This window comes from Strongylocentrotus purpuratus, unplaced genomic scaffold (genome assembly GCF_000002235.5).
Source record: "Strongylocentrotus purpuratus isolate Spur 01 unplaced genomic scaffold, Spur_5.0 spur5_scaffold_3, whole genome shotgun sequence".
Classification (NCBI taxonomy): domain Eukaryota; kingdom Metazoa; phylum Echinodermata; class Echinoidea; order Camarodonta; family Strongylocentrotidae; genus Strongylocentrotus; species Strongylocentrotus purpuratus.
In genome coordinates this window covers 20,871,557-20,884,511 of record NW_022145609.1, presented here as the reverse complement: position 1 = coordinate 20,884,511, position 12,955 = coordinate 20,871,557, and the positions used below count along the sequence as shown (strand labels likewise).

The 12,955-nt window shown below is 35.4% G+C and overlaps 1 protein-coding gene across 7 annotated transcripts in view; it reads right to left on the bottom strand.

The window, feature by feature from the left end:
- The window catches only part of LOC584365 (ergothioneine biosynthesis protein 1), a 47,915-nt gene that overhangs the window by 22,961 nt on the left and 11,999 nt on the right, over positions 1-12,955 (bottom strand). For 5 of the 7 annotated variants that reach the window (XM_030996906.1, XM_011676220.2, XM_011676218.2 and 2 more), the window contains exons 2-5: positions 10,584-10,715; positions 8,599-8,663; positions 8,195-8,307; positions 3,749-3,817 (exon numbers count right to left, since the gene is read on the bottom strand). In XM_030996906.1, the coding sequence (XP_030852766.1) occupies positions 3,749-3,817; positions 8,195-8,307; positions 8,599-8,663; positions 10,584-10,675 (339 nt within the window). In that variant the 5' untranslated portion in view covers positions 10,676-10,715. Of the gene's footprint in view, positions 1-3,748; positions 3,818-8,194; positions 8,308-8,598; positions 8,664-10,583; positions 10,716-10,889; positions 11,044-12,955 lie in introns of those variants that run through there. The other 2 variants (XM_011676219.2, XM_011676217.2) reach the window with 2 other exon arrangements.

Sequence of the window (12,955 nt, the reverse complement as noted above, 5' to 3'; positions counted from 1 at the left end):
TTATATTTTGTGCGCACTGAGCTCCTGTTAGAGTTAAAGTGACTCAGTAACATTGCCTCAGATTCGAAAAACAAAATTCTGGATTTAGCTTATGCTGCAATCATAATTATAAACCTTTAGGTCAGTCAGGAATCTCATGAATTTCACAAGCCGATCGCATGTCTGCTTATCAAGATATTTATGATTAGAAATCGAAATTTAAAAATTTGGTTTCCTAACGGTTTTTATTACACTACAGTATATTGGGGATAATGAGTATAGTAATACCGGTCACTCAAAGCTTTTTACTTTTTGAGGCATTTCATGATCATTTTGAAGCGCAATTTTTTCAGGGCCTCAATATTACCTTATATCACATACACTGATAACATTCAGGGCCATGTATCTCAGATTTAACATTGTTAAAAGATACCTTTAAAGCCGTAGTAGGCCATACATCATTCAGACAACCAATGACTACAGAATATGAATTATCTGTGTTGTTACATGTACAGGTAGTCAACCCCTTTGTGATTTTATAAATTAAATTCCAAGAACTTTTATAAATGATTTTTATGGCCTTGTTTCATCATAGCATTATGTAATTCTCTTCAGTCATAAAAATGTAAAAATTGCAGGCATAACATTCAAGAATATGAAAGCCAGCTTTTGCTGTTGGGGTGATCCTACTACTCATGAAAAATGAAATAAATTACTTAATAAATGAATACATGCATGTATTGCATCAAAAATAAAGTCAAAATCAATCTTACAACTACAGGGTGACGTATGAAAGTTGATTCTTTTGTTGCCTTTACAATTTAAAAAATTGACACTGATTTTTTTCTTCCCACAGAGCCTTGGGAAAGGGGATACACGATTTCACATTTTAGGAGCCACAGTCCGTATATACAAAATGGATCTATAACCATATGCCTTCGCAATCTACAATGGTTGAAGTGATTGGTACCTAAAATATGCAATTACATCAATACATGTGAAAACAGTGACTTGAAACTACATGAGCCACGACTTCAAGGAGTTTAAAAAAGGATAAAAAGTAATATCTCTATTTAGAAATGACTAAAAATGGACTGATTAATTTGTCACTTTCATTTTCAACAAGTAACTTTCATTTTCATTAAGCTATTTATATTTTCCTTCCTTGTAACTTTAAAAAGCCCTGTCAGACATGATACTTTATATAGTATAAACTCAGTAAAAACTGATCTAGGGCAAAAATTAATGTGTAAATGTACCACTTGAAGCGAATTTGGAGGCAGAAATATAATGGATTTGCACAACAATGGCCTGTGTAATTTCTTACATTATATACAGATTCTATAAACATAGAAAAATTTGCAACATGAAACATTTGCAAATTATAAACTGTGAATTTCACTGCAAGAAACTTTTCATAAATCATAAACAAATGTGGTGTTGTGTTTCAATAGTTGATTTCATTCTTAATCACCAGTTAAATTAATGAACATTTCATGCAGATTAGAGAGTTACCCACTATTAAAGATACAGTGTGTGGTGTGCTTATCTCATTTTACTTTCATACAGCAGTTTGTTTTTCCTGGAAGGTGGTTTACCATCTCCTGTCTAAATGGGCCGTGAAAGAGAGTTTCTATTCTATTGCAGACCAACCTTTTTTTCCTTCCACTCATGCGAAGAAGTAAAGGGAAAAGGTTCGGCTGTAGCTGGTATGTACATGAACTTTATACAGACATTACAATTTACATATTTATGACAAAAGTGTTGACGAAACTCAGAGGAATAGAAAAAACATCCCTGGGGCTGGGGTTAATAAAAGTTGATCAACTTTTAAGTAATAAAAGAGATGTGGAAATTCAAAAAGAATTCCCACTTCTGTTACCATTGTTATCGCTTTGCTTCCCACAACCTTTTAGGTTAAAATTCCTGTGTCAATTTGAGAAGTTTAATAGACCACAGGGAGACAACATACCCATTCCCCCCCCCCCCCCCAAAGAAAAATAAATCTTCAAATTTCTTTGCTTTATATTCGAAACAATGCATATTCATACATGCCAACATTTGAAAATCAGAAATCTGTACAAATTATGCTATTTTCAAAAAAAAGAGGAACAATCCTAACTCTCCTATTCAATCCTACAGACAAATTTGTACAGGAAGAGGAACACCTGCATTAAAATGATAATTATCTTCTCCCAAAAAGAGGAATGTTCCTCTTTAATCTGAACAGTTGGCATGTATGCATATTGCAGGGAACAAATTTATCAAAACACTGATAATGGTTATTTCATTGATGTTAAGTGGGGAAAAATAGTAAATCAAATTGTGTTTCAAAATATAAATCCCCATAGGTTGACAAAAATATTACCTAAATTTCCTTACATGTATTTTTTTTTAAACTTTTCAGGGAATCTGTGCATGTGTGGGAGAAAGGAGGTGCGATAGCTCAGTCGGTAGAGCAATGGTCCCGTAATCCTGTGACCCGGGTTCGAAACCAAGGTGATGCGCTAGTGTCCTTTGGTAAGGCATTAATCCTCATTACCAGGTCCCTCGGAATGGACCTAAAGACATCGGCCGTCTGGTTGCTTACTTATATTAAAGCATTTATGCTTTCTTAGCAGTCAGTTAAAATAACCACCCAACCAATTACTTCTTAGATAAACATATGTTTTAACCTGCATTCTGTCCGTTTGGAGCCAGAAGGGCGATAACTCATATACAACAGTACTTCACGACAGAGTTAATGCACATCTTGCTCTGAACAGAATACTTCCTCAATTGTTTCCTCACTCTGGCACAGAATGCCAGCTTAGGGAAATTATTCAACTTCTGATTGAGCATTATCATTCCAGTCAAATGGCAACGACTTCCTATACGTATCTGTTGACTCTTGACTAGAGGCCCTATTCACACTCAAGTAAGCCGGGTCAGCCGACGACTCAAGACCATGGATAAGTATCAGAAAAAGAAGACAGTGGAACATTTGGGAAAGGAAAGGTATCTTTTCTGAACAGCTGTTGTTATCGATCTTAGTACACGCATTAGTACCGGTAGTATTAGTGCTATTTACATGTTACTCCAAGACATCCATCCCCCCAAAACTACTCTCTAGGACAAACTATCCCCATGACAACCACTTCTTTCTCCGATGAACTACCCCATAGTATTTAGTTATCTTCTAGATAGTTGTTTGAGGTAAAAAGGGCTCCTAACCCCATGTTTTTATATTTCCATGAATAATTGTATTTGTATTTTCATGGTTGAAATAAATTGAATTGAATTGAATTTAAGCAGTTTTGAGGGGTTTTTGTCGTCAATGTCAGAAACAGGCAGTGAGAAAATCTAATAAGCGAATCAGAGTCTTATCAAAAAGCTTTCAGCCATCTATAGAATCTTTGGGGCCTTTAAGAACACTATGATCATGAATCTACAATGTAAACAAATGACAAGTTGGGAATTCAATACCACAATTGCCATAAATCATGTCACTATGCTCACATAAACCTCACTTGACTGATCACACTGTTCTCTTCACTGCTCAAGCAGAAGTATTTGCAGTACAATTTATATGATTCCTAAAATATTGTTGTATAAAACGACACTAAAAATGTTTTATAATGGGGAGGTGAAGCACAGTGTGTGATATGTGACAAGCTAACTTTTCGTAGAACAGGCCAACAAGTCTGCATAACAATTTATCGGACAGGTTATAGGGAAAAACATTCAAATTAAGGATTTTTGGGAAAACTTTAGTTGTATATATACTTACAGTGTCGTCCCAGGACATCTCATCAACACCGGTCTCAAACAACGTCTCATATTCAAAGTTCACTCTCTCCTGTATTGAAAGAAAACAAGAGTAAAAACAAAAGGGTTAATTTACAAGTATAACTTGCAAAACAAATTTGAATTAAAGTCCTTAATTATTGCATTGTTTATCTTGAAAAAAAAACAATTCTTTGATACTGAACTTCCAAAAGTTGGTTCTTGCACAAAGTTAATTGATATCAAAATTTCAACCTTCAAGTTACACAATCAAATTCCCTATAGTAATGTAAAGGATATAAACAGGGGTGATAGTGAGCACTCCCCCCCCCCCCTCTTTTGAGTAAGAAAATTGGAGGAAAATAGGGAAAAATAGAGAAAATAAGGTGAAATTCAGGGAAATAGGGATAAAATCAAGGAATAAAAAATAAAAAATCAGGAAACCAATTTAAATAAGGTAATTATCAGGCCTGTATAAAAGAAATGATTGATGATTAGTAGGCTGTCATATCATCTTCTGAAAACAAAAAGGATTTGTTGTTGATACATTTGATCAGTCAAAGGATTTTTTTTCTTTAAAAAAGACTCTTCTTGAATTCAACAGAAGTACATGTTTGTATATATAAGAGGGGAAAAAATATTTCAGGGCACAAGGTTGGGAAACAGATTCTTTGTTTATACCGTAATTAACATTGTATAAACCGCCCTCGTGTAATTAACCGCACCCCTCTTTTTCGCCCTTAAATTATTATTATTTTTTGTTTTGTTTTTGTTTTTGTGTGTACCGTGTATAAGCCGCACCCCCGACTTTGAATTTTTTTCGGCGGCGAAAAGGTGCGGTTAATACACCGTTAATTACGGTAAGTCAGTGAAATACATTTATGTCTTTGTGAGGAGTATGACTCAGAAATTGAACCATAGAGTTGGCAATATGTTTTATAGGATCTCCAAATTGTCAAAAAGCCATAATGTCCATATTCTGAAGGTTCAGATTGTGTTTATCATTGAATACATTCTCTCTTCTTTCATAATTCCACAGGGTAAAAATCTGTCCATCTGTTTAAGAGATGAATAGAGGCCTTAGAATTCACCAATATTTGTTAATGTGATTGAAAAAGAAATAAAATTTCTTTGGCCTGTGTCATGGTCTTTTCTTCTTTTATTGCAAAGTATGATTTTCAGTAGAACTTGATCGGATACTGTCAAGTTAAAACTCTTTTAGCATTTGCACTTGAGCTATTTTAATACTAAGCAAATATTGGGCATGGAACAAGGTGGCACGTAAGCATAATAAGCAAATAAACATGACCACATGCGAACATGACTTGACATAATTCATATCTTGAAAAAATCATGCTCCATATGGAATTAGGTCATCAGCATAAAAGGTGTGTTCTAGAACAAACTTTTCCCAAGTCTTTTACATGTACACACAAAAAGTGGGAGTGACTTGGGAAGGACCGATTTGTTATAGTTATCTTATTGTTATCAGAGACGTCTTAAGCATAATAAGCAAATAAACATGACCACGTGCGAACATGACTTGACATAATTCATATCTTGAAAAAAAATCATGCTCCATATAGTCATCAGCATAAAAGGTGTGTTCTAGAACAAACTTTTCCTCAAGTCTTTTACATGTACACACAAAAAGTGGGAGTGACTTGGGAAGGACCGATTTGTTATAGTTATCTTATTGTTATCAGAGACGTCTTAAGCATAATAAGCAAATAAACATGACCACGTGCGAACATGACTTGACATAATTCATATCTTGAAAAAAAATCATGCTCCATATAGTCATCAGCATAAAAGGTGTGTTCTAGAACAAACTTTTCCTCAAGTCTTTTACATGTACACACAAAAGTGGGAGTGACTTGGGAAGGACCTATTTGTTATAGTTATCTTATTGTTATCAGAGACGTCTGAAGCATAATAAGCAAATAAACATGACCACATGCGAACATGACTTGACATAATTCATATCTTGAAAAAAAATCATGCTCCATATAGTCATCAGCATAAAAGGTGTGTTCTAGAACAAACTTTTCCTCAAGTCTTTTACATGTACACAAAAAGTGGGAGTGACTTGGGAAGGACCTATTTGTTATAGTTATCTTATTGTTATCAGAGACGTCTCGCTAGCCTTAACGCTGGAAGGAGGGCAGAGTAGAATTCTGACAGAGCAAATATTGCAGAAAAAAAACCAGCAAAACAAACATTCAACAGAGTTTATCAAAGGGCTTTGTTATGCAACAGGGCACAGCCCGGCACTTTGCATATGAGCATGATTTTGTTAGGAGTGGTATAGAATGATAACTGAATATATCTATACACATTTCAAGAAAAATAAACAATCCATGATGCACTTGACGGCATTGCTAAGCAACAACATGGACGTGACTATGTACATGTAGCATGAATCAGCACTTTTTATAATAACTTGGAAGGGAAGTGACATATAGCACTAAATCAAAACATTTGCACCGAAAATTAATATAAATGAATTACCATATGGAATAGACAGAATTGCTAGACAATAACATGCACGTATACATGGACACGTAGCATGATTCAGCACTTTCTCTTTTGTTAATAACTGGGAAGGGAAGTGACATAGCACCAAAACATCACATTAACACCAAGAATTACCATAAATGAATACTTTATAAACGAAATGGAGAGCATTGCTAAGGCAACAAGAAATGTGAATCAGATAAACATAAAATTTCACCATAAACGTATATTTATACACGGAATGGAGGGCATCGCTAAGGCAACAAGAAATGAGGTACATGCACATGTAGCACTATGTATAATGTAGAAATACGAAGCACTCCATCTCTCAATGTTTTCAAATCCAATTTAAAAACTTATTTGTTCAACTGAGAGATCTTTTTGTAGAATTTAGTAAAAAGGAGCTCTTAACCAGCGCAGCTGAATATATTTTGTATAAAAGCTGCGCTGTATAAATTTATTATTATTATTATTATAATAATATTAATGAGAATAGGATCAACACTAACATTCACCATCAATGAATATTTTATCAACGGAATGGAGGTGATCGCGAAGCAAAAATTAACTGTACAGCACCTAATTAATGAGATTAACTTAGATACAATAGCATATTGCTGCTTCCCTGCATAGGCTATTTACACAATGTACACAATCAATCAACTTGAAAATGGAACAAATTGGTAACACATACCGTATAGGATTATCTGGATTAGGATCTCTTTAATATGAGTAATAAACCTCTCAAAACTACTTAGGCAACATTTCGTGTACACAATTAATAACTTGAAAAGTGAACAAATTGGTAACACATACCGTATAGGATTATCTGGATTAGGATCTCTTTAATATGAGTAATAAACCTCTCAAAATGTCTCCATTTGAATACTTTTTAATCCCTAGGAATGATGTGCTCAATTCAAGATGCATAATAATAAAAGAATCAAGCACCTTGCGTTATAAGTCTACTGACTGATGTTTAAAAATCAATAGACATTTCTTTTTCGTAACTTAACTACTTTTAGGTATATGGCTTTGTGAAGCTCCTCTTACAAATTAGTTAATTTACCTGTTAAGAATGAATGCATCTCAATAATCAGAATTCAAATTGCATACATGGGGTTGTTGCTAAGTAGGACAAACATTATGGCTTGTGGGTAAGTGTCACCAACAACGGCAAAATAGACCGAAGCCCAGGAAGAGCAAATCCTTCATGTTGTAATTATTTCAAATGAAAGAATCCCCTGTACAAGGACAGACAATATATAAATATACATAAAGAATTAAAAAAGTGGCTACTGAATGTGATCGATCAATTTCTTAAGCTTTTAAAAGAACTGCATATAGCTGGTCCCTGTGGGCAACAAAACACCTTACATGATGATCATTTTGGGTATTGAATAGGAAAGGGCAGTGGGCTTCATGCAAAATCTGTCAACAAAAGGTTGCTACTGACAGCAGTGACAGTTGCATGAGGCTTGCGTAAGTGTTTACTCAGAGTCTTGTAGTACAAACAAGATTCGATCATGAGGTTTCTATATATAGACTACGGGCTCTGCAAATAATGTAGCACCATCCTGCTAACAAATCTCACCATATTCATTGTGGATCTAGGGGGCGCAGAGGGCACGTGTCACCCTCTCCTATTGTTCATAGGTTGTGAGTGAATACAGGAGCATGTAGGCTAACGAAGCTTGATATAGCCATATGCAGGGGCACTGAGGGCACCCCTCCCCTCCCCGTCCTCAACCAGCCCCACAAAACACAACTTGGCATATTACTCTTTGACAAAACAGACCAATACATGTAGGCACACATTTTGGACTTGTTTTTTAGACATGCATCTCCCTCAACCGCCCCCTCTCCCAAATAAAAAGATATTCCCTGATCTGCCAATGATGTACCGCAACTAGGAAAGAAGAAGATATCATACCTTGATAAGGCCGGCCAACATGAGCTTGTTGATGTATACGCAGGCTGTGTGGGCATAGTAGAAGATGAGGGGGAGGCGGAGCCTGTCGGGTGCTCTATAGAATGCATCTTTCGCTAGTGGGGAAGAAAATACATAGTATTGAGATGCATTCAAAGATACCATACTGTTGTGGCATTATAAGCATCTTCAAGTTCAAGTTCACTTTATTCATTTCTTTCATTAAAAAATGTGCGTTAGAGGGTCGGTACAGTAGAAGGAATATAATAAGTAGCATTTCATACCCAAATTACAGTTTTTCATCAACCTTCAACAATGTTACATAGTCACTTTAACTCAATACTTATTACAATTTGTTTAAGGTGATTGGTACACTTTCAGTTCCATTATTAAAACCAGAAACTTACTTTTCAATGCAGCAAAGATGCTCTCATTGAGACTGTAGCTGTTCTCAAAGTAATCTAAGATCTGCCTGCAATGACAAACAAATATAAAACATTGAACATTAATTCCACCATGTACATGTATATGTCCGAACTGGAGATGGGTTATTTATGCAGGTACATGTATGTAATGACCGTTATCATTTTGAATGACCGCTATCATACACAATTTAATATTATAGTCTAGATCCAATATAGTCCGATCAACAAAAACATACATTCAGTGCAAGCTGTTTTCTAGGTAAAATTTGGAGAAAAAAAAACATTTTGAAAAAATGCTTTTAAAATTGATACCAGGGACAAATGTAATATTTTATTTGAAGCCATTTAGAGAATTGCAATATTTCATAACTCATTCTAATTTAATGCCTATTACCTCTTTAGAAGAAAAACAAATGCAATAACACAACTAATCCATAAAGCTGTTGCAAAGTAATGCTTTAACAAGTCAGAATACAGAGTGCATGCAATGATTGTTGCTAGGTCAGACAAGCCTAAATGTTCACCTGACATAACACCGCCTAATATATGCCGTCAGAATTTTCACATTGAAAAACAATAACAGGACGTCGCATTTAATATATGTACATGTATTTCTTCAAAAGACAAGCATAAATAATATCATCAATATATATAATATCATTAATGGCGCTTTCATAATTGTGTGAATGGTTCTCGTGCATGAGTGCATCTGCAAGTTGAATTATTGACCTAGATAGTATTCCTGTAAATAAATGTGCCGACTACTTCCTCGTTCTGAGAGTGTGGCAAAATATTATTTCAAACTTCCTGCATTTCAGGGCGATACTGATAGTCCATACAAACAAGGATACAAACATTTATTGGGCTGATTTACGATTTCAAAGAACCAAAGAACCAAAAGGTCAAATACGGTATTCAACAAATTTAACATACCGGTATATAGATCTACATGTATGTATAGGCAAGTGAATGTCTATGAAAATATATCAATCACATCTAAGATTTCATCATATCTGATGAGTTTATCAAGCTGGTAGCACTTACTAGAACTTGGATCAGCCCCCCCCCCCCCCCGAAAAAAAAAATTATAATAATAATAATAATGATACTTAAATATATGTTTCAGTTAAGTTCACAATGCCATTCAATCATACCTGGTAACATATACAGTGCTTCCCAGAAGAAAACGAAACAGAGAATTATCCATGTTTTATCATTACTTAATCACAATTATAATTAATAAATGACACATATTCGTAAAGCTTAGATCCTACTTCTTCATTTGATGCAACTTAAATGATGCACATTCCAAACATCAGTGGTTGAAAACAATTTGAAGAAAGGGTACCAAAAAAAGTCATTTGGCGAACAGTATCTGAATTTCAAAGAGAAAATCACATTTCTAGAACGTCACTTTCTGCCCTTTCATATGACACCTCAATCAGGACAAAGGAGCTAGGAATAACAAATTTCTGTTTGTTTAAAGTAGTGTTTGCATTTCCAAAATTTTATAAAAAGAATTCGCTTTCACTGGCTGCCTACCTACCATAGCAACAAACAGAGTTGACAAAAGAATCAACTATGTTTCAATGAGGATCAGCCATGCATATAGTCTTTCATCTTCTTTGTTTGTTGGTAGGGGAGGCAGCCAGTGGAAAGGATTCGTTTAATAATATTATGGAAATTCAAGCATTACTTTAAACAAACGGAACTTTGTTATTCCTGGCTCATTTTTTCCTGATTGAGGTGTCATATAAAAGGGCAGAAAATGAACTTTGTAGAATTGTGATTTTTTTTCTTTAAAATATGGGGGAATCTAGTAAAAAGCTAAGCTTGTACATTGTAGATTCTCTTTTATAAATAAGAGCAGTTTATTGAGCGTGAGATGTTAAAAAATAATTTGAGGAAAAAAAACAAAAACAAAAACACAAGAGGTGAAAACATGACAAAGGAAAAAAAAAACTTACTTTTTGGTGCAATTGGAGAGGTCACAAGGTCGCATGGACTTCCAGGTGTAAGGACCCGAGAGGAAATCTTCTCGGCTCAGTTCAGTTGCCATGGTTTATACTTGATGCTACAGATGCAGGATCGGGTGACTTCTGGAGGAAAACGAGGAAGGAACAGTGACTCGGCATTAATGACAGGGCAAAAAGCACGTAGGTATGACAACAGCTTGGAGCCAGAAGGGCATTGAATGGTTAACTCAGACAGTGTTAGCATAGAGTTAACGACCCTGTGGCTCTAAATATTGATGCGTCATCCTCTGATCTTACCAAATCTTTGTGTGGGATTGTCTGGCAATGGCGAGCTCCTCAAATAAACTGTAGTAAACATGCATCTACTCTTCCCGTGGGTCTTTGCTTTGATCTATGAAAGCGATTGGTTGACACAGTCTATAGAAGCTAGCCAAGCGTCAGAATGAAAATATGAATTACATGATGTGGTTCTTATAAGAAAAATGAGAAAAATGATTTAACATTCCTACATGTTGATGCACATCCCGTTGTTTTTTTTTCTTTCTACAAGACACGCCCTCAATATTTATGAGTTTCATAATGCTTTTGCTAGTCTGAAGGCGCAGACTGTAATTCGACACTCAAACACAAATCCATAAAGTCTAGAGGTTAGCCTAGCTCTGTAAGTCTCTGGCTGTTACATGAGCAGCTAAAGCACAGAGCCTACAGTGTGCAGCACTGAGACAGTGCACTCGACATAGTCTTACACTCCAGACACACTGTTATGTATTATGATGACAAGGGTCTGTGCTTGCAGACTAGGCTGAACTTGTACAGTACAGGTGATTTAGTCTAGTGAGAGATGTCAATTGGTCTGGTGGTAATGAAAACATGGTTCGGTCAGCTCTCCATCTTCCATTACCAACTGACACAGCGGCCAGCAGACCCTAGTTCGAGACTGTGTCATGTGTTTCTGATGGTGACGTTTAAGGTCGGTCCCCAGACATAAATTTGATACACGTCTGTAAAAACCCAAATTACACACACACACACACAAAGATGATATTGATCCCCGAGGAGAGTGACGTCACCTCAGAGTAGAACATATTTCATCAATGTTAGAAGGAAAATGACATAAGAGAATAATCGTGTCAGACTCTACCAACCAGACGTTTTTTTTCTGTCTAAATCCACTGTTATCCTTGATCGAGATAGTGAGGTGTCTGTCTCGTTCTATTTCTTTCGATATTTGGCACCCGGCGTTCCCCGAACAATAATACTGATTATGTGTGATATGGAGCATGGTCACAAAATGGATATTGAACAATACAATCAGATGTTCATGTACAGAACATGACCGACTGAGGGTATAATTGAATTCAATATTACAATGGTTTGGGTACAATGCATGTACTAGAGTAAACCCTTAGTTGTTAAACTGTTTGCACAGACTATTTCTCACAAATTTTCTGAAGAAAAAATATAGTTAAAGTTAAATGAATATGGTAACAGGATATACATGGAACATGTACACACAACAATTCAGTTTACATCATTCTAGTTTTAACAGGACATGTTTAATAGTTTGGAATACCCGTACTAAATTTACAGAATATTACATTTAGGGAAATTCCCTTTTTAAGTAATAAAATTCAATACAAATTTGCTTTATCATCATTTGCTTTCAGAAGTTTCAGCATGACTAGGGAGAAAAGTAATTGTTTATTGTGTGTTCTCTATTACCTCAACAATGGCAAATTGTTAGATTAAATCGGCTGAAATTTCTCCTGGGAAAACAAAATATTACTCTAATGGTATAGACCAGGCCTTCTCAACTGGCGGTGCGCGTCAGTCAAAACAAAATACAGAAAGAAAGAAAATATATTTTAGTAAAATAATATTTAAAGTAAAATTTTAGCCCAAAATGCCTGCAAACAGGAAAAATGGGGGAATTTATGTTTTTAACCATTTTATACAAATCTAAACCTAAGGTCTGAACAACAATTAGCTTTACAATGGGATGCTAATTTTAACATTGCCAATCTCTGGAAACATCTTGTTTTTGTTTGTTTGATTTTCACTTTATTTTGACATTTCCCATGTTTATTGCACACAAAAAACTACGCATTATCACAGAATCAAAAGCTTTCCGTTCCCGGCCCCCCCACTCAGGGGTCGGAATGACCGCATGCTTGTTGCCAAAATGTCCGGTAAAGGGGTACTTTTCGTGCGACAAAGTCCGGCCCGAGAATTGTAAAAAAAGGGGTGTATTTGACTTTTCACCCGAAGATTTCTTTAAAAAGGGGTGTTTTTTCTTTTTTTCTCTCATCTCTTTGTACTCCTGAGAAATTATTCCGAATTTAGGGGGGTACATTGAGCATTTT